General features: G+C 34.1%; 1 protein-coding gene across 5 annotated transcripts in view; it reads right to left on the bottom strand.

The window, feature by feature from the left end:
- Nucleotides 1-26,586, bottom strand: part of LOC129805702 (probable G-protein coupled receptor 158) — a 123,578-nt gene that overhangs the window by 9,495 nt on the left and 87,497 nt on the right. For 2 of the 5 annotated variants that reach the window (XM_055853797.1, XM_055853796.1), the window contains exons 3-9: nt 24,704-25,020; nt 21,634-22,362; nt 21,504-21,572; nt 13,230-13,631; nt 11,807-12,001; nt 5,986-6,125; nt 5,764-5,875 (exon numbers count right to left, since the gene is read on the bottom strand). In XM_055853797.1, coding sequence (XP_055709772.1) covers nt 5,764-5,875; nt 5,986-6,125; nt 11,807-12,001; nt 13,230-13,631; nt 21,504-21,572; nt 21,634-22,362; nt 24,704-24,973 — 1,917 coding nt within the window. In that variant the 5' untranslated portion in view covers nt 24,974-25,020. Of the gene's footprint in view, nt 1-5,763; nt 5,876-5,985; nt 6,192-11,806; nt 12,002-13,229; nt 13,632-21,503; nt 21,573-21,633; nt 22,363-24,703; nt 25,021-26,586 lie in introns of all 5 variants that reach the window. The other 3 variants (XM_055853795.1, XM_055853794.1, XM_055853793.1) reach the window with 2 other exon arrangements.

Genomic DNA, 26,586 nt, shown 5'->3' on the forward strand with positions numbered 1-26,586 from the left:
CAAAACCACGATACTCTAAAATCAAAACCATAATACTCTGAAATCAAACCCATAAGTTTCTAAAATCAAAACCATAAGTTTCTGAAATTAATCCCATAATTTTCTAAAAACAAAACTATAAGTTTCTAAAATCAAAACCACAATGCTCTAAAATCAAAACCACAATACTCTAAAACCAAAACAATGAGACTTTAAAATCAAAACCCTGATACTCTAAAATCAAAACCATGAGATTCTAAAATCAAACCCATAAGTTTCTAAAATCAAACCCATAAGTTTCTAAAATCAAAACCATAAGTTTCTAAAATTAAACCCATAATTTTCTAAAAACAAAACTATAAGTTTCTAAAATCAAAACCACAATGCTCTAAAATCAAAACCACAATACTCTAAAACCAAAACAATGAGACTTTAAAATCAAAACCCTGATACTCTAAAATCAAAACCATAAGTTTCTAAAAACAAAACCATAAGTTTCTAAAATCAAAACCACAATGCTCTAAAATCAAAACCACAATACTCTAAAATCAAAACCCTGATACTCTAAAATCAAAACCATGAGACTCTAAAGTCAAACCCATAAGTTTCTAAAATCAAACCCATAGGTTTCTAAAATCAAAACCATAAGTTTCTAAAATCAAAACCATAAGTTTCTAAAAACAAAACCATAAGTTTCTAAAATCAAAACCACATTGCTCTAAAATCGAAACCACGATACTCTAAAATCAAAACCCTGATACTCTAAAATCAAAACCATGAGACTCTAAAATCAAACCCATAAGTTTCTAAAATCAAACCCATAGGTTTCTAAAATCAAAACCATAAGTTTCTAAAATCAAACCCATAAGTTTCTAAAATCAAAACCACAAGTTTCTAAAATCAAAACCACAATGCTCTAAAATCAAAACCACGATACTCTAAAATCAAAACCATAATACTCTAAAATCAAACCCATAAGTTTCTAAAATCAAAACCATAAGTTTCTAAAATCAAACCCATAATTTTCTAAAAACAAAACTATAAATTTCTAAAATCAAAACCACAATGCTCTAAAATCAAAACCACAATACTCTAAAACCAAAACCATGAGACTTTAAAATCAAAACCCTGATACTCTAAAATCAAAACCATGAGACTCTAAAATCAAACCCATAAGTTTCTAAAATCAAACCCATAAGTTTCTAAAATCAAAATCATAAGTTTCTAAAATCAAAACCATGATACTCTAAAATCAAAACCATAAGTTTCTAAAAACAAAACCATAAGTTTCTAAAATCAAAACCACAATGCTCTAAAATCAAAACCACGATACTCTAAAATCAAAACCCTGATACTCTAAAATCAAAACCATGAGACTCTAAAATCAAACCCATAAGTTTCTAAAATCAAACCCATAGGTTTCTAAAATCAAAACCATAAGTTTCTAAAATCAAAACCATAAGTTTCTAAAAACAAAACCATAAGTTTCTAAAATCAAAACCACAATGCTCTAAGATCAAAACCACGATACTCTAAAATCAAAAACATGAGACTCTAAAATCAAAACCCTGATACTCTAAAATCAAAACCATGATACTCTAAAATCAAAACCATAAGTTTCTAAAATCAAACCCATAAGTTTCTAAAAACAAAACCATAAGTTTCTAAAATCAAAACCACAATGCTCTAAGATCAAAACCACGATACTCTAAAATCAAAAACATGAGACTCTAAAATCAAAACCCTGATACTCTAAAATCAAAACCATGAGACTCTAAAATCAAAACCATAAGTTTCTAAAATCAAACCCATAAGTTTCTAAAATCAAACCCATAAGTTTCTAAAATCAAAACCATAAGTTTCTAAAATCAAAACCATGATACTCTAAAATCAAAACCATAAGTTTCTGAAATCAAACCCATAAGTTTCTAAAAACAAAACCATAAGTTTCTAAAATCAAAACCACAATGCTATATAAAATCAAAACCACGATACTCTAAAATCAAAACCATGAGACTTTAAAATCAAAACGCTGATACTCTAAAATCAAAACCATGATACTCTAAAATCAAAACCATAAGTTTCTAAAATCAAACCCATAAGTTTCTAAAAACAAAACCATAAGTTTCTAAAATCAAAACCATAATGCTCTAAAATCAAAACCACGATACTCTAAAATCAAAACCATGAGACTCTAAAATCAAAACCGTAATACTCTAAAATCAAACCCATGTTTCTAAAATCAAACCCATAATTTTCTAAAATCAAACCCATAAGTTTCTAAAATCAAAACCATAAGTTTCTAAAATCAAAACCATAAGTTTCTAAAAACAAAACCATAAGTTTCTAAAATCAAAACCACAATGCTCTAAAATCAAAACCACGATACTCTAAAATCAAAACCCTGATACTCTAAAATCAAAACCATGAGACTCTAAAATCAAACCCATAAGTTTCTAAAATCAAACCCATAGGTTTCTAAAATCAAAACCATAAGTTTCTAAAATCAAAACCATGATACTCTAAAATCAAAACCATAAGTTTCTAAAATCAAACCCATAAGTTTCTAAAAACAAAACCATAAGTTTCTAAAATCAAAACCACAATGCTCTAAAATCAAAACCACGATACTCTAAAATCAAAACCATGAGACTCTAAAATCAAAACCCTGATACTCTAAAATCAAAACCATGAGACTCTAAAATCAAAACCATGATACTCTAAAATCAAAACCATCATACTCTAAAATCAAAACCAAAAGTTTCTAAAATCAAAACCATAAGTTTCTAAAATCAAAACCACAATGCTCTAAAATCGAAACCACGATACTCTAAAATCAAAACCACGATACTCTAAAATCAAACCCATAAGTTTCTAAAATCAAAACCACAATACTCTAAAATCAAGACCATAATAGTATAATAGAATTCAAAACCACTATACTCTTATTTCGAAACGATGATTTCGCTAAGATCAAAACCAAAATAGTCTTAACTCGAAACCTCTATACTCTAAAATCAAAACCATGACCTTCTAACTTTAAAACTTCTGTATGCTCTATCAGTGTTCAAAACTACGATTCTCTAAAATCAAACCCACTGTTCTCCTATTATTAAGCACAATTTATTCTATTTTTTAAACTATCATACTCTTTTAGAGAAATTCAAGCGCAAAATATCTCAATTATAGGGGAAAATAGTTTGAAATTCTTGTACTCTTGATTCAAAACCACGTTTCTTAATTTTTTCTAACTCAAAATTTTTCTCTGTGTACAGATCACCCATACCACCCACTTATAGGTCCGTTCCTATTTGAATTTCGTTCACTGTACGTTTGTATGTTCTCTGAGATTTTACAATTTTTTTGAGGCTAGAAGTATTCTCAATAAGATGTAGATATAGCTACTCTTTTTTAACCTATTCCTAGCGTTTCTCAACCACTTGATTAATAGACTTAAGGACAGAATCACATTGACAATAAAATGCTCTCCGTAGCCTCACGGTATTTCATTAATTTACGCATATTCATTGCAAAACTTACGCAAATTCTCGATTACCGTATTACCTTATCTCATACTCGGTAGCACTAGGTGAAAATAATATAAGAAAATTGAATATATGAAACGAAAATTCAATAAACGGTGAGCAAAAAAAAACTATAAGAGAAATTAATCCCACAATTTTTTTTTGCTCACCGTTTATCGAATTTTCGTTTAATTTCTTCAATTTTCTTATATTAATTTCACCTAGTGCCACCGATTATGAGATAAGGTAATACAGTAATGGAGAATTTGCGTAAATTTTGAAAATGCGTAAATTAACGAAATACCGTGAGCATTTTACTGTCAATGCAATGTGATTCTTCCTTAAATGAAAACAGTCGATAGTTGACTATGCAGTACCGCTATATAATAGTTTCAACAACCACCATAAGAGGCGTTTTATGGCCTTGATGGACTGAATAAAAAAGTTGCATACACCTAGAAAAAGTTAAAATACATTTTCTGAATTTTTTAAAGTATTATAGAGAGATATGATATAGCCTCATTGTATTCATTGATTTCAGTAGAATCATTATATATTTTGCCTTGTTTTTTGAACTGTGATTTATTTATTTTTTGATTTTCTAATTGAGTTTGTAGAGCGTGCGGCCTATTCGACACATGTCAGCCCTCGTCGATGGCTGCAACCCACCAATTCACTCTCAGGAAGTTGAAATAAGGGTGGCAACCTCAGTTCCCTATTTTCCTTAATAAGTTTTTAATTCTTTTTAGGTGAGCCCTATCAGGTTTTATATTACTGAATAGCCCTTTCATAAACCTTGATCCGATGTTCAGTTTTCTACTATTTCTTTAAAAGAATATATAATGAAAGGAGGTATGAGAGTAGAAACTTATATGCATAATAGTTAAAGAAACTTTCCTAAGCCTTGTTTCTATGCAGTGTTTCAACTTTCTACCTTTTCTCAGTGAGTAGTTATAATGAAAAAGGTCTTTATTTTGTATGGAAGCTACTGTATAGAGGGGTGGGCCAAGGGGGTAGTATACATGGATAAAAGGTTTAAGACGTACACTGACCCCATACCGAATTTCATGAAGATTCCTTCATCTGACCTTGAGTAATTCGATGTCAAAATAATATTCTTTTTTACGAATAAAGGATAAAGGCGTTTTTACAAAGACTCCCGGCGAATATCGTCCTGGATCTCTGTAGTTTTTCATCCTACACCATTATCTATAAAATGCGCCTAGTTCCGTCTATGGACGCCTCATAGACCACCTCTCATACATTTTTGCCTATTATCCTTTCTCTTTTTAAAATGATTCAAATACAGTAGATATTTATACAGCAGTGAGTGGTTTCAGAGAAACACGAAATCAGTATTCGTTTGAAAATTTTCGGACAAGTTCTCGCTCCAGAAATTCTTGAGTTGTATCAATGTTAAAAGTAGGAGAAAACGGGTATAATTGACAGAAAAATGTCTTTAGGACATTTTTCAGTGTCCTGAAGAATACAAAAAAGCATCTTAAATATTTCCATTCTCCTTGGAACATTTTGACTAGAATAAAATGAGAACACTCTGCGAATTTTCGTCGTCATTGATTTTTTTCTATTTATTATATTTTTAGACTTTAACTTTTTTGGGAGATAACGTATAAAAATGTTCATGCAATGGAAAATTTACTTGTGCGGAGGGTCTCTGAGAAACTTAAAATCAATAACTGTAACCATTTGGTCTCTATGAAAGTAAAAAACAGAGAGAATATTCCTTTATTTTTCTTGAAACTATATTCACAGAATTATTCCAATACATTATATGGCTTTGCAGCCCTTGTAGTGATGATCAGGGACTGAAATCTGGTTGAATTGCAAAACCGAAAGATTGGACTATGTAATAAGAATTACTATGTATTTCACACTTGAGTTCGCGCAATAATAGTCTAAAAATGTGGGGTGTGAACAAATTAGGCCAAGTATATTATCGTTCTAAATGAGAATTGTGCTAATATTTCTTCAAAGAAAAAGGACTAAAACCATCAATAAACTCGAAAATTGATTGTCTTAAAGTTGTTTGTCCATCTTACTTAATTTTCTCTTCATCACGTTTAAACGCACAAAGTCAATAATTCTCGTCTCCAATTTCGAATGGATGGGGAAGAGGAAGATGAGTGTTTGAGGGGGGAAAAAAGGAAGAATGTCTCTTAAAATGTTATCTGAGAAAATATATATATCGAGTGGGCAACACGAAGAAGAAAAAGTACGTGAGAATATGCTTGTGACAAACCTGAAGTGAAAATCTCCGGTGAGCAACTTTTCTGCCTCCACGTCTTTTACTAATATGCGGATTATCCTGACGCAGTGTCTTATTTTTCAGAATTTCTAATTGTGTATACAGTCTACAATGAAAAGAAAGACATAAATGCAAGAGAAGATTAGAGAATTTCGTGTGCAAGTTCTGGGATAGAAAGTTATGACACAAAAATGTTTTCTTTTTTTAGTTAATTACCTTTTCAGTTCTGCCCTAATGTCTTCTGGATTCATCTCGGAGAGGCTCAAGTCCCCAATATCTGGATCACCAAGGATGCATGTGCCACCACCACCAACACCACTTCCAGCGACTCCATGATGGGAGGCATCATGGGATCCCTTAAAAGCATCCACAGGTAAGCGGCATGATAGTTCTTGGGTTAAGGAACGAACCTGCAAGCTATTCTGATGCAAACACCAACAAACATCCACAGTAAAAAGTTCAGAGAGAAAGATAGAGAGACAGAGGCAGGCATTTTGCAAGGAACCGAAAGGAATCACTTTTGTACAACATTATTAAAAGAAAGAAAAAAAAACTATACAGGAGCCGCACTTTTGTTCTCTGCACACAAACTTATATTGTGTTTGCCTTATCAGTGTTATTGATTAATTGGAAGGTCAATGACGAGGAAAACTGAGAGTAAATTGTCTGGGAAATTTCTTTTGTGGATTTTGTGAAAATAAATATACATTGCAAACCACTGTTTAACCAATAAATTAAAGACTATAAGGAGACATCTAAAAGACATCATCCTGCATAGAATAACAACAAAGACTAATAGTTTAATGGCAAAAAGCAGCTGAACAATTAATAAAGTGACTTAACATATACCAACTTGAAGGATAGTACAGGAAATGGAACTAAAGGAGGAAAGGATATGGCCAAGGGGTGTTCAAAACCTCACTTGAATTGAATCATGTCCTAATTCACATACAAGGCACGTTCATATTTTCCTTCATTGTGAAATACATTTTCTGGATAATATAATAGGTTTACCTATATGAATTTTGAGCACTCTCCCATAAGGTGTTTCAGGTTCTTCTTGAAATTTCAAATTTCTCTCTGGATTGTAACCATATTATATAAGTAAATTGATGACTAGAATACGTCGCTCATTAGGAATTAAAGGGACACATCTCGGGCCACAAGTGTAATTTCATTGCTAATCTTACTAGGGTATATTTCCTAATTCAAAACAATTTCTAGACGCTTTAATTTTGACAGAAGATTCAACACAATAAGTTCATATTTTTTCTGAAGAGAATTACATAAATTTGCTCCTTGACTCTTCTAGAATGTTACTGTTTAGTGAAAATTCTTTAGATATAATTGGAAAACTTTTAAAATACAAGAAAAATACGCGAGTGTAAAATGCTTCTATTGGAATCAAATTAATCCAAATGGAGACAAGGGAAAGTTTCTAATTGGAGACAAACAGTGTAAGTGAAACCGCGACGAAAGGCTTCCAAAACCTTGTTGTGTTGCTCTTGAGTGCAGGATTTCTTCTTATCCCTGGTCTTTACTCCTTTCCCATCTAAAACAATAAGAAAATCTCTCCAAAAAGAATCATATTTCCGGGGTTTTTTATTGAAGCATTTGCAGACACTTCAGAAAAACACCTTTTGTTCACGAAATAGGTAATTATTTCATTTGAAACTTCACGTACCGTTAACAATAAAGATTAGCACTTAATTTAACTAACATTAGTCAGAAATATGACATAAATGTTAAATAAAATGAATAAACAACAGTCACCTCATTGTGTTTTTTATTGGAAAACATGCTCGATCGATGAAAAATTCGATAGTGAAAAGGTACACTTGTAATCCTTCTGAGAAATTAACAAATTAAAATTTGTGAATATGAATGGATTTTCGTTTTATTTGGAGCAAAATTAACTAAATAATGGAACTGTGGTATAGAAAATACGTATATAAAAATAATAATTTAGTACTATATTTATCATGAAAAAAATTACGTTTCCATTTGGAGTAGCGAAAAATTTCCATTTAGAGCGGATTTTGAATTAGCTTAATTTACCCTATAGTTTTATTTTTTAGGGGCACGCAATGGTTTAAACAATACAGTAGACTCTCGTTAATTCGGCTCTTTTAAGATCGGGCTACTCTTTAATTCAGGCAGCAGTTACATTTGAAAAAAGTTGTTGTCATTTTTCAAGTTTGATTATGATTATCAAATGAATCAAATATGCTCAAATTTGGCATGGGTTGTCTTTGTTTTGATGTGATATTGCATTATTAAAGGATTTTCATGCAATTTACCATATACACAGTGGCAGTCAAAATAATATAATCAACTCCGCAAAGACCACTATTTTACCTTTAGCATTTTTGTTTATTCTAATTCGTTGAAATAATTTTGATATAGAAATCTTCAAATAATTACTTTACGTCAAATAAGTATTGTTTTGGCTGCTAGAGGTCTCTATTTTTCACAAAATACATCAATAATGAAATTTGGTTTGAACAACACGATAGGACCACTTTCATTTAAATTAAAGAATGTGTTTTATAATTCGAATAAGTTTAAACAAAGCCATATTTAGTAACCATAAATGACAGTTTTCCAATTTTTTTGGCCGAACTGAATTTCATTATTGACGTATTCTATGTAAAATAGAGACAACTAACGGCCGAAACAACCCTTATTCTACGATCCTAATAATTTGAAGATTTCTACTTGAGAATTATATCAACAATTTGGGAAAAAATGCAAAAGTTAAAAAAAATATAAGCTTTGCAAAGTGATTCTATTATTTTGGCCGCCACTGTATATATGAGTGTGTATAAACTCAATATATGTAGGGGAAAGTGACCATGCTTGATACGATCCAAGCTTGATAATAACTATTTTTTTCTTATGTTAATCAATAGTTATGACTCATCGCAATATATTTCAATAGCTGGTGCTAAGCCTCACATTTCCTAAAAAAATTAGGATCCTAGCTCTTTTTTCCTAGTTTCAGGAAGCAAAAATCAAAAATAGGCCCAAAACTGTAATTTCGATACATGATATTTCATAAGTATTTCTTAATTAATGTCGCTGTTCACGAAGACTACTATCATAGGCACATAGAGGGGTCATCAGTACTAATATTTATGTAAAAATATTTTTACTTGGTGGACACTGTTTTTGTGGGTGGTAACAAATTTATAAATTCTACCTGTGTCCATCCTATATTTTAAGAAGGGTCCATGAATGATAATTTTAATGTGGCAACTATATCATTAGATGTGATTATTTCATAATTACACATATTGCAATACGCCAATTTTATCAACAATTGACATAATCTTAAACCCTGTTGCCTGAATTTTAAGGTTGCAGAATGACATTTTCATGGACTCAAAGTGAAAAAATGGTTTTCGCTAGCGCCCTAATGTCATAAAAACATGGCTTAGAAAAATTAGATAAAAGTAATTTTAAAACTAATAACCAGTCTTACAAACGACTTAAACAGATAGATTAGAGTTCCGTCTAAATATTGATGTGCAATTTTTTGTATCCGGTGAATTTTTTGCAGTGAAAATGGGCCTCCGAATTGTCGAATCAATTATTATACAGGAAGGCCCCGGACCCAACTTGTATAAAAATCGCTACTGAATTTCCATTTTCTTCTTGAAGAAAATCTAAGGATTTCCAAGAACTATTTGAGGTTGGATTATATGAACCTAATAAGTGAGACATTTTTTTGTCATAGTGGAAGAATCGCTTCGATTTGTGTGTTAATCAGAAAATAATCACAAACCTTGGACATCATTTTACAGTATCAAGCATGGTCACTTTCCCCTATGTAGATGAATAAAAAATCGTTGCATTTCAAAAAGTTTGTCGCCCGAATTTCTCTCTAATTCGGGTGACACTTCGGTCCCAAATGTCCGAATTTGAGAGAGTCTACTGTACCTCACTCGCTATTTTAATGCAAGTATCACTAGTTCATATCATCTTTATAGGTCACTAGAAATTTTCTACAATTAAAATATAATCATATTATAATATTAAACATTATTTTTTAGTTTAACAGTTTAATAATACAGATTTTCTAAATTTAGAATCCTCAACATACAGTGTCGGCCAAAAGTTTCTTGACAAATTTATGTTGGAGAAACCAGATGGTGAAAAATGGTAGAAAAACAACTTTATTTTCTTTTTCTTTTTGCAAATGAGTGTCTGTAATTTATAGACATTATTTATGTATTTAAAAAAATTCATTTTGTTTCATATCAAAAATAAGTTTTACCAAAATTGATCATTTTTCATCGTCCAAAAATTTCTTGACACTTTTGGAAAAGTAACTCAAAATGGTCAAATACTTCGATGCAAGCCATTGTCACGAGGCATCGACCTCGAGGCATACCTAAAACCAAGGGGGTAGCCAGTTTGATAAAATGTGAAGTTACTTCTCATTTGGTCTCATTCTTGCAATTTTCTAACTCATGTGAAGTAATTACAATAAAACATTTCCTTAGTACACTGAAAAAAATTAGAGGTAATATCAAATAAGTCACCAAATTTTAATTTACACTAAACTAAGATATGTAAAACCCGTATAAATAATGTAGCTTCTTTTCTACAGTCTTAAGTTTTAATTATTTTAAAGCAGTTCACAAAAATATCAATTGATTTATCAATTTCAACATTTTTTTTTAAATGGCATTTTTCGAGTAGTGTACCAACGGTCCCCAAGCAATTCTATACGAAAATTATTCACTTGCAGGACAACAATTTCATCGTAATTTTTCTAGACATTCTGCTGAAATTATTGCACTACACAGCATTTCATAATTGAATTTGTACTTTCAATTGACTAACTTTTCACAAACTTTGCTCTTAACAATAATAATTTATTATAAAATATAACAATTTTCCAATACCTTACACAGAGACTGAGACGGTCGATATGTCTTCCAGAATGTCTCTCTCTCTTTCAACAGTACCTTCACTCTCTTTTATGAAAGTCCATATAGAAAAAACAAGTGGTTACCCCCTTGCTTAAAACAAGGTGACTGAATCAAATTCAGGATCTTGCCTTGGAACGCCTCGGGATCGAACCCGAACATCTTTCTGAAGTGGCGGAGGATCTGCAAGTATTGGCTGCTAATTTGGATGTCATGGGCCCGCGACCCCAATAGGGATAAGCGGTTGAAAATGATGATGATGACTTCGAAAAAAAAATTAAGGGTTTTAGCAAATTAAAGTGTCATGAAAATCAAATTTGGAAATATTTGCAAATGAGTCATATTAGGAGCCAAGAGAAAATCTTCAGAAAATTCTGAGATTGAATGGCTATCGTCTGAAGGGTACTTTGTACGGTTTTGTAATGAATTTTAATGACTTTTGATGTTTCTGTTTTTCCAAAAAGTCTTTATTATTTGTAGGGAGAAGTGGGGCACATTTGAATTGGGGCAGCTTTAAATTGGGGCAACTTTGAATTGGGGTAGCTTTGAAATAGGACTTTTTTCTCCTATTTATAAATGAAACTGGACCGTAACATGATATGGTTTAGGTTAGGGGTGTGCGAGAGCTGTTTGGATCCCAATAAATGTCAAAATAAATTTGATCAGGTAGCGTTTTGACCATTGGCATAAAAGGCTTCATTTGACGCTTGTTCGGTTTCAAACGGTTCTTGCACACTTCTGATTTAGGTCCTCAATCTAAATGGGAAGTAAATTACATTCCGATAAGGCTTAGGTCTATTTAAAATAAAAGTAGGAGAAAAAACCTAATTTCTAAGCTGCCCCAAAGTGTGTCACTTTCCCCTACTAACCGACCCTTCAATGCGTTTCTATTTTCAGGCATATCATCCGCTCCTTGATTGTACCCCTGTTACTTCGTAATGAATGATCCATATTCTAATCCATTATATTTTATATTATTTTATAAACTTTAGTTTAGGCACTTGTGATCGAAAGAATTAGGACAAAATTCAATTTTCAAGTTGAACATCCTTTGGGGAGTACGAGGATGGTATTTTTCGCGACATGAGATAACATCCTACCTGTTTATGTTGATACCACAACTTTGGCAGAAAAATTAGTCCCAACGTGACGGTGTTTGTGAGTTGAGATCTCAAGAAGAGTGCCAGAAAGATTGCACCTGGACTGAGTTCTGGCAAATACAGTGCTCTTAGGGTATAAAAAATGGATGACACTACAAATTCAATCAAGATAGAAACCACGAGGAACTGTCTTTCCTGAAATATAAAGAAAAAACAACAATTTGGCTCTTTACATTGAGCATGAGGTACAAATTTCAATTTGAGAATTGTGGGAAAATTCTTTGTAAGATAAATAAGAATCTCTCTGGATCTGGATACATGTAACTTCCCAAGAAGCATTTTCTTTTCCTTAATCAAGAAGTAAAAGGGTTTACATTCGCCGCCCCTATAATATACTCCTAATGTGTTATATGAAGGCTTATAACGAAGATTTTGTGTTTAAATACTTGTACAAGTATACTTATATTTTTATTAGTGATACTTGTATACTTATAACACTGATACAAGCAAGTAATATTTATTTCTTTTAATGTCTTGCTTAGAAAATATGGAAAAAATTGTGCTTGCGTATTGATTCTTTCGTCAGACCACCCACAAAAGCTTAAAGACCTCAAATCCCTTCTATATTGTTTTTTTTAAAAGTTAAAAACGTAAAAAGTTATATTTTGTTCTGCATTAGCGAAGGTAGTCAAAACGCGCCAGCTTTCTAATGCTGCCATTTTTTTTCTTTTTTTTTTTTTAAACGAAAATTCTTTTCTATTAATTATTAGATACATAGTCTAATTCCAAACAAGAAATTATGTTCAAAATTTAAACATTTTGTCTGTCATTTGGAGGCTAGCGCTTTCAAAAGCTCACCACCACCCTCTATAATATATTCATCCATTTATTAAATTTCACTGTGTTGGAACTTTAATAAATTTTAATACGTCCATTCATTTAAATTACAATGACGAAAAGCTTTATGAATTGCAATGTAATAAATTTTATCATTAAATGCGTTATTGAAATGAACATGGCCAATCAATAGCTATTTTTAATTCAATTTCGAATCAGTACTCAGCACGTAATTATCTACCTCAGGTTTAAAAATATACCTATATTAATTTATATATCTGGAATTTATTGAAAAATACGTGGTAATTGAGATTTTGTTTTCAAAAGCGCCTGGTCAAAGAAAAATTTAATTAGAATAGAATAGGTTAGAATAACGTTGCTTAATCCAATTCCATTACCTTTGGAAGTTGAAAATAAGTACTGTCAGTCAGTAAAAGAATAATTTCGAAAAAAAACAACAAAATTAAAATTTTTGGGAGAAATAAACTAATTCATAATTTTAGATACTTTTTTGTTTATAGATACTTAGATTGTGATATAAATAGAAGCTTTTTTTTGTTTATATTATTAATAATATTTATCTTACCCGAAATTGTGTATTGGCATTACGGCTGGCATAGCCGAGATGAAGTCCAAAGGCCAGAATGAACATTTCTCCGGCCTGAGTGACGTAGTCCCACTTAAGTGGGCGGCAGGTGTTTGTGTCGTCTTCTTCGAGACCCAGTAGCCCCCCATGCTCAAGGAAGTCCATGGCAGACGCCGTGAAAGCTGACAAGTAGCACAACACAGCCACGATCATGGCACAGAGATACTTGAGAAGATCCAAGTCTCGGACTACCCATCTGTGGGCCTTTCGAGTCCGGAATTCAATGAGATGACGATATAATTTGAGAATGATGGCGCCGTAGCAGATGACGAAGCCCAGTTCACGACACCAGGGTTCTAGGAGACATCGGAGTGTGGAAGCAGGTAGAAAATGAAGGGCCACCTGTGGCAATATTAAAATGAGATTCAAATTAAAACTTATTATTAAAGTAGGGGAGACTGGGGCAAAAAGTCACAAAACGGATATTTTATTTTTTTACAAGCTACTCAAACGCTTCAAATATTTCTAATTAGCGCAGTTTTATAGGAAATTTACCGCTCTACAACTTTGTGAAAGTAATTTTCCTCTATTTTGTAAGGAAATACGTTTACCTAGCCAATTTCTAAAAGGTAATTTTGTGACTTCTCAAAAATGCTGGGGCAAATAGTACCAGACATGGGGCATTATGATATTTTGATTCCTTTGATTCGCTTCATTACGAGCTTCCGTAAATTAAAAAAAAATACCTACACAGAAAAAAATATTTTGTAAAACTGTTCGTAAATGTTTGTGAAATCCTATGGTAGACTTACGAAATGCTCGTGAATTGTATAACCCACAAACAAGTTCGTAGTATTTTGTACTTTTTTCACAAACATTGTTCGTAAAATGAATATTTGACGAATATTTTTTATACTTTTACAAACATTTGTTCTTAAATGTTCGTAAACACACAAAAAATTTTCGTAAAATTTTGTCATTTGTTCGTATTTGTTCGTAAATTTTTGTTTGTTTGGCAAAATTTACGAACAAATGACAAAATTTTTAGATTTTTTATTTAGATAATTTATTCATCACAATGTTTTAGAAGTACAAATTGTTGATCATGCGTGAGTATGTAGTTTTTTCTTTCTGCGGCCACCGCCGTCTTAGTGTTGATGACCAACCTCCAGAGTGAAAACGGTGGAAAACTCTTTCACAGGTTGTATATGCCAGTCATGAATCAACAAACAAACATTTTTTATTAACATTTATGAACATTTTTTTTGTGTTTACGAACATTTATGAACAAATGTTTGTAAAAGTACAAAAAATGTTTGTCAAATAATCATTTTACGAACAATCTTTGTGAAAAAGTACAAAATTTTACGAACTTGTTTGTGGGTTATATGATTCACGAGCATTTCGTAAGTCCTCCATAGGATTTCACAAACATTTACGAACTATCTTACAAAATATTTTTTTCTGTGTAGAGGATATATTTTCATAGAAAATTTATTCATCTACACCTTTGTAAAACACCGTTTTCTCTGCGAGAAAAGTGAGAAAGCGAGAAAAGCGCTTTTCAAGCTATTTTAGAAAAAAACACACAAAAGATTGCAAATCGTTTGACCAATTTAAACAACAAGCGGCGAGACATGATAATGACGTTTCTTTTTGCTGTGAGACATCAGAAATTGCTTCGCTTTATTGTTACTTTTTGCTCTATACCTTTTGTTACTTTTTACCCTAAGTGGCCATTTTTAATAAATGGATTTCTGGAGAAAAGAACTTTTGTGAAATTCTAAAATACATAGCGGATTCGTACTCAAAAAATCCAAATTATTGAGAAAATATTCACCAGTGCATTAATTTTGGAAAATAAGTCGGTAATAATTGTTATCTTCTGCAAGGAAAATATTTCAAAAATAGGGCTAAAAATTTCGATATTTTTTATTTTCTAAAGTCCTTGTTCGAATTCTTAGAAATTTACGACATCGAATAAGGTCTATGGAGGCTATCTATAGAAAAAAATTTGAGCCGCTATCTTTTTTACCTTGGAAGATATTGAATTTTGATTTTTTCTATTTGTGACTTTTTGCCCCAGTCTCCCCTAGTAATAAAAGAAAAAAGGAAAGTTTCTGAAGTGGTGTATTGCCCTATATACACTTACGACTTAATCAGTGTTATGTACATAATGTAAATATTGTATATATAGATAAGTAGTTGTAAGGTTTCCCGGATTGTGAATTGTATGAGAAGAAGAAGTAGAATAAAGTGTGGACTGAACGGGATGCCTCGTGGTGTTACTGCTGCAGCGACGTGAATGGGATATTAATCCAGATATAATTCCAGATATAATTCCAGGTGAGCGTGAGCAGTATACTACAATTATGGCGACGTGAATGGGATATTAATCCAGATATAATTCCAGATATAATTCCAGGTGAGCGTGAGCAGTATACTACAATTATGGCGACGAAAGGACCCAAAGACGAAAGTGAGGTTAAGTCTTCCCAGACAACAAAATTTGTTGAATCATGCCCAAATTTGGGGCCATACGACCCAAAAGGAGCCTTTGCAAGTTACAAGGAGAGGCTTGAGCTATGGTTCGAGGGTCAAGGAATTGAAGACGAGAAAATTAAACGGGGCCAATTGATGTCGGTGGTGGGAGCAGCAGCTTATGAAACCGTCAAGGGATTGGTGACCCCAAAAAAGGTGTCTGAATGTTCATATAAAGACCTCATCCAAGCCATGGAAGCCCACTATGATCCTGTTCCCAATGAAATTGTACAAAGGTACAATTTTTACAGAAGATCTCAGAAAGAAGGAGAGACTATAGCTGAGTTCATCGCAGAGCTAAGAAAGCTATCAGAATTCTGTAATTTTGGGGACTTGGAAAAGGCCATCAGAGATCGTTTGGTATGTGGAATTAAAGACGATTCAACTCGCAAGAAGTTGCTGGCAGTGAAGGACCTAACCTACAAAAAAGCGTGTGACATAGCAAGAGCAGAAGAGGCGGCTGCAAAGGGCGCGGAAACGATCCAACCGGAAGAAGGGAAAGTTCAAGCCATCTCTAAGAAAGGATTTGCTATAGAAGAAGGACCCGGGGAGATGTGTTTCCGATGCAAGAGACCACATAATGCCAGTGACTGTTGGTTTAGGGAGGCCATCTGCCGACAGTGTGGAGAAAAAGGACACATCCGGCGAGCATGCACCAAGGAAAAATCTAAGAAAAAGAAAGCAGGAAAGAAAGTAAATGTTGTAAAACCTTCAGATGACACTTCAGATGAAGACGAAACTGTAAATCAGATAAATACAATTGCTGAACAGTGGAATGGTGTTTGGGTGTCAGTGAAGATTGAAGGAGTTCCTCTAGACATGGAAGTTGACTCAGGGGCATCCAATACAGTGATAAGTGAGAAGGATTGGAGGAACCTGAAGATCAGCAAAGAGTATCGAGAGTGCAATGTGAAGCTACAAACTTGGCTGAAAAAAGGGGTCACGGTAAAAGGGAAATTAAAGGTGAAAGTTGAGTTGGCTGACAGGAAGGTAAAATTACCGTTGATTATCACCAAAGAAGGAGGCAAACCGTTGCTGGGAAGAAATTGGTTCCAAGCATTGGGAATCAAAGTGCTTGTTCCTGAAATCAAAGCAATTGAGATGGACCAGATGGACAGATTGTCACCGTTGATAGAAAAACACAAAGGGGTATTCAGAGAAGAATTGGGTGCTCATCCCGAGATTGAGGTGAACTTAGAGTTGAAGGAAGACGCCAAACCTGTATTTATGAAACATCATGCTCCACCCATGGCTTTGAGAGAAAGGATTGACCAGGAATTAGACAAATTGATAGAGCAAGGGGTGATTGAAGCAGTGGAAAATTCAGAGTGGGCGACACCAACGACGTACAGGGTGAAGCCAAATGGTGATATCCGCATTTGTGGAAATTATCGAGGAACGGTGAACCTGATGAGCAAGAAGAATCCGTATCCTCTACCTACAGTGTCAGAACTTCTCGCTGGAGCTGGAGGAAGGTACTATTCTAAAATCGACTTGGCCCAAGCATATCAGCAATTGAAAGTGAACGAAGAAACTAGCCGAGTTTTGACTTGGAATACTCATCGGGGTCTGTATCGAGTGAAGAGGCTACCTTTCGGGATTTCCGCAGCACCAGGTATTTTTCAAAAATTTATGGAAACCCTTTTGGCAGGTATACCAGGGGTGTTAGTATTTTTGGATGATATCTTGGTAATAGGGAATAGCGCTGAAGAACATTATAACAGGCTTGAGTTGGTCCTTAGGAAATTAGATGAGGCTAAATTAACTGTGAAGAAAGAGAAATGTAAGTTTGGGGTAGAAGAAATTGAGTTTGTGGGCTATAAAATTAGTAGTAAAGGGATAAAACCTTTGGAAAGTCACATTAAAGCTATACAAGACGCTCCTGTCCCAAAAGACAAGGAACAATTGCAGGCATTTCTGGGATTAGTTAATTTTTATTGTCGATTTATTGAAGATAGGGCCACAGTAGCTGAATGTTTGCATAGGTTGCTAGATGGAACTACAAATGCTGAGTGGAAGTGGGAAAAAATTCATGATAAAGCATTTAGGGAACTGAAGGAAGCTCTCACGTCCACAGACATTTTGATGCATTACAGTTTGAAAGTACCTTTGGTTTTGAGTTGTGATAGCTCTTCCTACGGGGTGGGGGCTGTTCTGGCTCATAAAACTGAAAGAGGAGAGAAACCAATTTCATACTTTTCGAGGACACTCAACAAGCATCAACGGAATTACGCTCAAATTGACAAAGAGGCTCTGTCGATAATTGAAGCAGTGAGGCATTTCCATAATTACATTTATGGAAGGAAAGTGACTATCATAACAGACCACAAGCCGTTGTTGGGAATTTTTAACCCAAATAAACCAGTTCCTCAAATTATTTCCCAAAGGATGGAAAGATGGTGCCTTCTGTTGGCTACATATGACTATGAAATAGTCTATCGAAAGGGGAAGGAACATGGCAATGCAGACGGGTTAAGCAGACTACCTTTGAAAGAGGAAGTGGTCGAAGAGAGTGAAATTGGAGTGATTTCTATGTTGGAAAATGATCAATCTCCAATCCAGGCAAAAGAAGTTCAAGAAGCCACGAGAAAAGATCCATTGTTGAAGAAAGTCAAAAGATGGGTGTTGCAAGGGTGGCCGGAGAACTGTCCAGGCGAGGATGTGAAACCATATTTTCTTCACAGGAGTGAAATAACAGTGGAAAAGGATATACTTCTGAGAGGAACACAAGTGATAATCCCAAAAGAACTTCAAGAAAAGTTGATGGACTCTCTACACAGTACACATCTTGGTATAGTCAACATGAAAGTCTTGGCTAGAATGTATATGTGGTGGCCAAAAATGGATCAACAACTGGAAAGAAAAGTGAGGGAATGTGAAACGTGCCAAACTCAGAGAAACAATCCACCGAAAGCTCCATTGTGTGAAGGAAATGCACCACAAAAAGCCTGGGAAAGACTGCACGTAGATTTTGCTGGACCTCATCAGGGCAACAACTATTTGATTGTCGTAGATGTGACGTCTAAATGGTTGGAAGTTGAACGAGTAAGGAGCCAATCGTCAGAGGAAGTGATAAGAGCGATGAGAAGGATCTTTTCGACTCATGGAATCCCAGGAGAAATATTCTCGGACAATGGAACTTGTTTCGTGTCAAGGGAAATCAAGAAATTTTATGAGTCAAATGGCATCAAAAGTATCACATCTTCTCCGTGGCATCCTGCCAGCAATGGTCAGGCAGAAAGAATGGTTCAAACAACCAAAAAGGCTTTGGCAAAATTTACCGGTGATGTCGACTTGAAGTTAGCCAGATTCCTTATGGTTCAACACCTTACTCCAAACCAGACTACTGGGAAGGCACCCTGTGAACTTTTGATGGGAAGGAGGATAAGGAACTGCTGGAGTCGGCTACACCCAGAAGAGATTAAGACAGAAAGGAATAAAGAATACAAAGAACCGAGGAAATTCAAGGAGTGGGACAAGGTCTACGCAAGAAATTTCGCAGGGGACAAGTGGATAAAAGCTGTGGTTCTGGAAGTAACAGGACCAGTGTCCTACAAGGTGCAGCTCGAAGATGGAACTGTCTGGAGGAGACACATAAATCAGTTGATAGAGCGAGTGGAAGCTTCTCCAACAGCGACGGCTGACAGACCGGAAGAAGGAACAGTTGCCTCAGGTTCAGGGTCAAGAGTAATAGAGATAGAAGAGACCATACCGAACCCAGAAGTCACCACCCCTGAAGAGCCTGGTGAAGTCTTACAGCCAGAGACTCCTTTAAGCGAGTTGAGAAGGTCAGGACGTGAGCGCCATCCTCCCAGTTATTTACAGGATTATGTCTGTGACTAAAAAGGGGAGGGATGTTATGTACATAATGTAAATATTGTATATATAGATAAGTAGTTGTAAGGTTTCCCGGATTGTGAATTGTATGAGAAGAAGAAGTAGAATAAAGTGTGGACTGAACGGGATGCCTCGTGGTGTTACTGCTGCAGCGACGTGAATGGGATATTAATCCAGATATAATTCCAGATATAATTCCAGGTGAGCGTGAGCAGTATACTACAATCAGAGAGACGGTTTAACGTAATTCTAATCGAATTAATGATTCTACTAAATTTCCATAACTTTCCCAATAACTAAGGCGTTTCTCGGCTTAAGTCGAGAGACGGATTAGTCAGAAACTGATGAAAATGTAATTTGTTTATTATTTTGATTATAATTACATTAAGCCGCATCTCGGTTTAAGTCGCAAGTGTGTCTAGGGCATAAATATTTAACTCTTGTTTATTATTTCCATCAAATTTTAATTATTGTTTCTGTTAAAAATTGTTAAATTAAGCTGGTCCTGACTTTTCTGTATTTTAAGAATATTTATAAATAGATTTAATCTCGTTCACATCTATTAAGTAAGACGACTTTTAGGAGATAATTTATCATTGATTTAATGAAAATCCTATGTAATATAATCCCTGATCATAATCTTTCTGTGTGGAATAGTTTGAAATCATCCTTTACAGACATATTTCAGCTAGGTCTATTTAAGAATTAAGATTTATAAGAAAAATCTTATTTTTTGGTGATAAGGGCTTTTCTAAGTAAATTAGTTGAGAATTTCTGCTAATTCTTTAGCGGTATTTATAGCTTAGAATGTAATGTGCTGGATACATTTACGACTTAATGGCTTAATGTAAATATAAAGGCAGCTTAATGTAATTATAATCAAAATAATGACTAGACTAAATTCCAATTAGTTTACCATTTACCCATTAGTTTAGCCGACAAACGGCTCTCATAATCTCGTAGCAGAGAAATGGCTTAACATAATTATAATTAAATAAATGATAAAATTACATTTTCATCAGTTTCCAACTAATCTAACTCTCGGCTTAAATCGAGAAATGGTTTTTCATTATTTTGGTTATAATTACGTTAAGCCGTCTTTCGGCTTAAGTCGTAAGTATATGTCTAGGGCATTATTTCATCAATTCCACACCTTATTGACTAGAGCTTGTATTATATTCTTTAATAGTTTATGCTTCATTCTGAATGGATAGAGTGGTGATAAATAATTAAATATTACGACAATTAAAAAGATAAACTCCTTCCAGATGAGTTAGGGGTGTTTATGTTTGCAAAGAGAGGAAAACACTTTTTTTTGTGCAAACTCCCTGCTAAATTTATCTAGAGATTATCTTGAGATTTTGTTGGAGAGCCATTTCTCCGGACATGGTAAAGCAATAAAATTATGATTCTGTGGTGGATAGATGATAAGGTGATTCGTGTGGGTATCACAAAATTGAGAAATTCATTATTTAATTACATACAATATTATTTTTCTTTCTCCACCAATGTACCTATTGATATAGATAGCTGTTCAATTTATTCCATAAATGTAATTGTTAATGAGAAGGTTAAGTAAGTTATCATTCTCGACATTTCAGTTGATTTTAAGTGAAGTTGTTTGTTTTTGAGCCGAAATAATACAAAATTGTTCAACTATGAATTTGCACGCCCACACAACCCTTCCCTGATTGACAATAGAACATCCACTTTGTTGTGAATTTTAAACACCATCTGTTGAAGACATACAATTTAAATAATGATAATAATTTTATACCACATTCACTTTAATTTCAATGAATGAATTTAAACATTATTATTAGTAATTAATTCACTTGCCGTTCATTGTTATATAGAATTATATATAAATATAAATTGCATGTATGAAGTACTTACAGCCTCATAGAGGAGTATGATTCCCAAGAGGATTGTCTCTAACACTGTCCACATTCCCGTAGCGATGGTCTAATGGGAGAAAATGGCATTAGTAAGGTGATGAGATGGTTGATGGAGCACTAATCCATACCTTGCACTTCCTTTGTCGAAACACAATGACAGCAAGAACGAAGCAACAGAGCATACAAGCTCCCAGAATTGCCCCAATTGATGATTTGAAAAGGGTTTCTGTTGACAGAGCATCTTGCTCATCCCCAAATAGACACTCTCCCGTGTTACTGCACTCTGTGCAACCTCCGGGACAAGGGATGCAACTGAAGTTTCCACTGCCACTCTCTACCTTTTCACCCTCAAAACCCTGTAGTGTCTGATTGGGGACGAAGAAGCCCTGCTTACATACGCACGTGTAACCCCCCTTTCGCGGGGAGTTGACATCTACATCGCCCTGAAGACAAAAGGTGGTCTCGCGATCACACCCGTGCTTCTGCCCAAAGATTGCCTCCAGAGCATCGTTGCACTGATCCAAATCGGCAGCTATGAATGATGATGCCACAACTTTATAGCCGTGCTCATGGATGGTGACACTGAAGGGCCACAGCCAGCGACCCACAAGTGGACCGCAATCCCTGAAAGGCACCCCCCAGTATTGGGAACCTTCTGTGTGATTCCATGCCACACCCAACTCTCGCCAGTATGTGGCCAGAAAGCTATGATTGAGCTGTGAATGAGGTGGACGGTCCACTTGATCCCGGAACTGAATAACTGAAAGGAATACGGTGGGAGCAGCTATTGCAACTGCTAGGAAATTTTCATCCTCCTTGAGAGCACTTTTGGCCAATGCATTTGCTCTCTGACGAACCTGCAAATTACCAAAAGTCTAAATGAGGATTGGATTATTTTACCTTAAAGAAGCTGTGACTGTGATCTTATCATTCGAAATAATCTTTGTGATATAAATCGAATCAGTCGTAATCTTAGACAAGCTACCCATATTTTGGAAAATTTCTTGATGAATTTTCGACGAAAGAACTTTTCTAAAACGCCCTACAAACATTTAATTTTATCAACTTATGATTAAATTTTAACTACTCTGAAAAAAAGTTTTATCACGTTAGCGACAAAATGGATCTTTTTAAAAATTTGTCAAAAGGATGTTTTTACATAATGTAATATTAGAAAACATTCGAAAGTCCAAAAATTGGAAGTTACAAAAATAACCCAAAAATTTAAGTAATTTTTCTGACGATACCAATCATACCAATGAATAATAATTTTCGCTCTAATGAAAAATGTTACGTACGAATTGTAGTTTATATTGCCAAAAGGGTTTTGCTTAAAAAAAATTGGAAGTATAAAAAATAATTAAAATCAATTATGATTTTGAGAATTTAATAAGTCGTCATTTTTGACCTTAAATATTTATAACATAGCAAGTAGCTAGAGATTTGCAAAAAATATTCTAGATTCCTTCAACCTTATGCCCAACGCACAATAACTTTTGTTTGTAAACATGTTTTCAAAATGTCCTATGAGAGTGAGCGAGACGACTAGATCTAGGTTTCATTCCCTCTCATTGAAGCATCAAAAATATGTATACAAAACAAAATTATTGTGCGTTAGGCATTATACTTTACAATTATGTATTAACATTAGAAAAACATAACTTTAGGTAGTTAGGAAAAACTATTTTCTTTATGGGACACCGGTGTTCCAATCGACCTTAAAGGGTTAAGGGAACACCGGTGTCCCATAAAGAAAATATTTTTTTCTGACTACCTAAAGTTATTTTTTTCTAATGTTTGTACATAATTGCGGGTCCCGGTCAAAATCCTGAAAGCCAAAATCCCGAATGGATCAAAATCCCGAAAGCCAAAATCCCGAATTCTTAAAAGTATCATAGCTACTCCCACGATTGTACCCGTGCTTGCTGGAGGCAAAGGGAAATCTTCTGTGTATTGGGAAATTATTTTAAATATTTTCCTCCATATAATTTCATCCCTTTCAGGATTTTGAAAATTCGGCAATTTGTCTTTTAGGATTTTGGCTTTCGGGATTTTGGCTGCCACCGATAATTGTAAAGTTGGAAGGTTGAAGGAATCTAGGATAGTTTTTGCAAATCTCCACCTATTTGCTATATGATAAATATTTAAACTAAAAAATGACAAATTTTTAAATTCAAATTTTTAAATTAAATTAAATTTGAAATTAATTTTAATTATTTTTTATGCTTCCAATTTTTTTTATACAAAACCGTTTTGGAAAAAAAACTACAATACTCAAACATAATATTTTTCATTAAAGTGAAAACTATCATTCATTGGTAATGTCAGAAAAATTACTTAAAGTTTTGGGCTATTTTTGTTCCTATCGCTCATACAGGTAAAAAAATACACCGAATCAGACTCTGTTACATTTTCTAAAGCTAGATGTAAAACCTTTTACTGATTTTGTTTGTTAGTTTCATTTTTATTGCTGATTTTCGGTCCGCGAAAACTATCTCGTCGTTAAAGGGTTAAAGGATTAAGCCGTAATATAGGCTTCAGACTTAAAGGCCTTGACAGACCTGAGGATTAGCCGAGAGACGGCTTAGCGTAAATATATTAGAAATAATGGTTAAACTACATTTCCATCATTTTCCACTAAGTCGTCTCTCGGCTTAAGTCGTAAGTGTGACTAGGGCATTAAGGCTTAGCCATATGGCTTAACTGCTCTAATACCTTATCTATCATATTTTTTTGAAAAAAATATCTTGGGATTGGATTATTAAAGATAATTAACCTATTAGGCTCTCAAAAGGCTATAAAATTACTCGCTATTTAGGAATTAGAGACCTTCAGGAACTGGGCTAAACCTCTAGTGTATAGACCGCTTAAGACTCTCTAAAACATAAGATTAAGCTAAAAGTCGTGTAGCGCTATTCGTATTACATATCACTTTACGATTAGTCTATCAAATTGATTTTGTCGGTTGGTCATTAATGAAATCATAAAGTTTAGAACGTAAACACTGTAAATATGACCTCAAATGGAGATTGTTGATTCAGCCGTACACGTACTTATTACGAATTGTGAAAAAATCATAGTTAAAACGCACTGTGATTATTTCATGCTAGGATTGCCAGATTAGCACTGAATCTTTAATGAAAACCACAAATTGGCATGATATGAGCTTTAATTAAATTTTTAATGACTTGAACGTACCTCATTTTGGGTGGGTTTCAGTGCTAGATATTCGGCGAGGGAACGTGCAGTGCTTAGAGTGATGTCTGATGCATCATACCAAGGGTCAGGAGGACTTTCGTCTAATGTGCGTGGTTCGCATGGTGGTGTTTTCTCCTGTTTCTCCCTGTGTTCCAATGGTGCAACGGGTGTCCAGAAGCAAATCAGCAGTGGTACAATGGCAAATGATGCAAATCTTCTGTGAGAACTTGTCGTCGAGGGACGAACATGGACGTCCGCACGCCTTCCCATCACCGCCAGTTCTTGTCAGTGGATGCCACCTTAGCAGTTTTCGGCATCTGAAACGAGCAAGGGAAAACAGCACATCAGTATAACGAAAACTTATAGGCCAATGAATACACTAACTAAGCGAGAAAGAGCATTTGGGGAGCACACCCTTGTAATCTAATGAATATGTAATTACGACGGAATTGGCACAACGTTGCCAATGCCAATCTATCAACTATTGAATATTGAATTGGACTGTAAGTAGCTTTCTCATGGGTTGGGATGAACCATGGTGGAACGTCTCTTTCTTTGTATCCCACACCAAAGGACTCACTCTATTTATCCATTGTTAACATTTTTTTTTAGAAAAGTGTGAGGCAGTGTAAGACATGGTGATTTTTAATTTTTTTTTAAAGAAGTACAGGGACTACATTAACATTAAAGCTTATATCAAAATAGACTGTTTCACTCATTTGTCAGAATAAATTCGATGTGAGTTATTCTAAATGTAGTAATGTAGGGGAAACTGCGGCAGTATTATATACGGGGTAGTATTTACTACACATTTAATTACTGTCTAAGAACATTTAATTAATCGCTATTAAGTTTTTTAGACCGCAAAGCGTAAATCTCAATAACGAGAACGTACACTGGTAAAAATAAAAGGATCAAATTGACCCTTTTCAACAAAAATGGATCATATTTGACCCTTTAAATTTAAAATATTCACTTGAATCTTTTGAAATTTTGTATGCACATTTATCACGATAGATTATACATTTTAACGTGAATTTACTACTCCTATCATATTTCTCTCATCTGAGCGAACACCAAAGATGACTTTTTTATTGTTTTTGTTCGTTTAATTCAGAGTTAAAAAGGTGTCAAAACAGTGACCCTTTCAAAAGATCACTGATCGGCGACCCTTTTGATTTTATCAGTGTAAAATCAATAAACTTGTTGAATTTTGGTTTAATCTTTTTTTTATGTTAGTAAAAGTACTTTTAACAACGGACACAGTGATTGATAGCGTGACCAGTCCATCGTCGCTCACGGTTTATAGATGAGATTTATTTTTTTAATCAGTTTCTAAACGTTTTTGCGTTTATTTTTGTATAGCAATAAGAATACAATTCTCAGTCATTTCCATAGTATTTTACAGTAATAAAATTAGGCAGGATAGGGGAGACTGGGGCAAAAACTCACAAATCGAAAAATTCAAAATTCAATATCTTCCAAGGTAAAAAAGATAGCGGTTCAAATTTTTTCTATAGATAGCCTCCATAGATCTTCTTCAATGTCGTAAGTTTCTTAGAATTCGAACAAGGAATTTGGAAAATAAAAAATATCGAAATTTTTAGCCCTATTTTTGAAATATTTTCCTTGCAGAAGATAACAATTATTACCTACATATTTTCCAAAATTGATGCACTGCTGGTGAATATTTTTTTAAATAATTTGGATTTTTTGAATACGAATCCGCTATCTATTTTAGAATTTCACAAAAGTTCTTTTCTCCAGAAATCCTTTTATTAAAAATGGCCACTTGGGGTAAAAAGTAACAAAAGGTATAGAACAAAAAGTAACAAAAAAGCGAAGCAATTTCTGATGTCTCACGGCGAAAAGAAACGTCATTA

Source organism: Phlebotomus papatasi, chromosome 3 (genome assembly GCF_024763615.1).
Source record: "Phlebotomus papatasi isolate M1 chromosome 3, Ppap_2.1, whole genome shotgun sequence".
NCBI lineage: Eukaryota > Metazoa > Arthropoda > Insecta > Diptera > Psychodidae > Phlebotomus > Phlebotomus papatasi.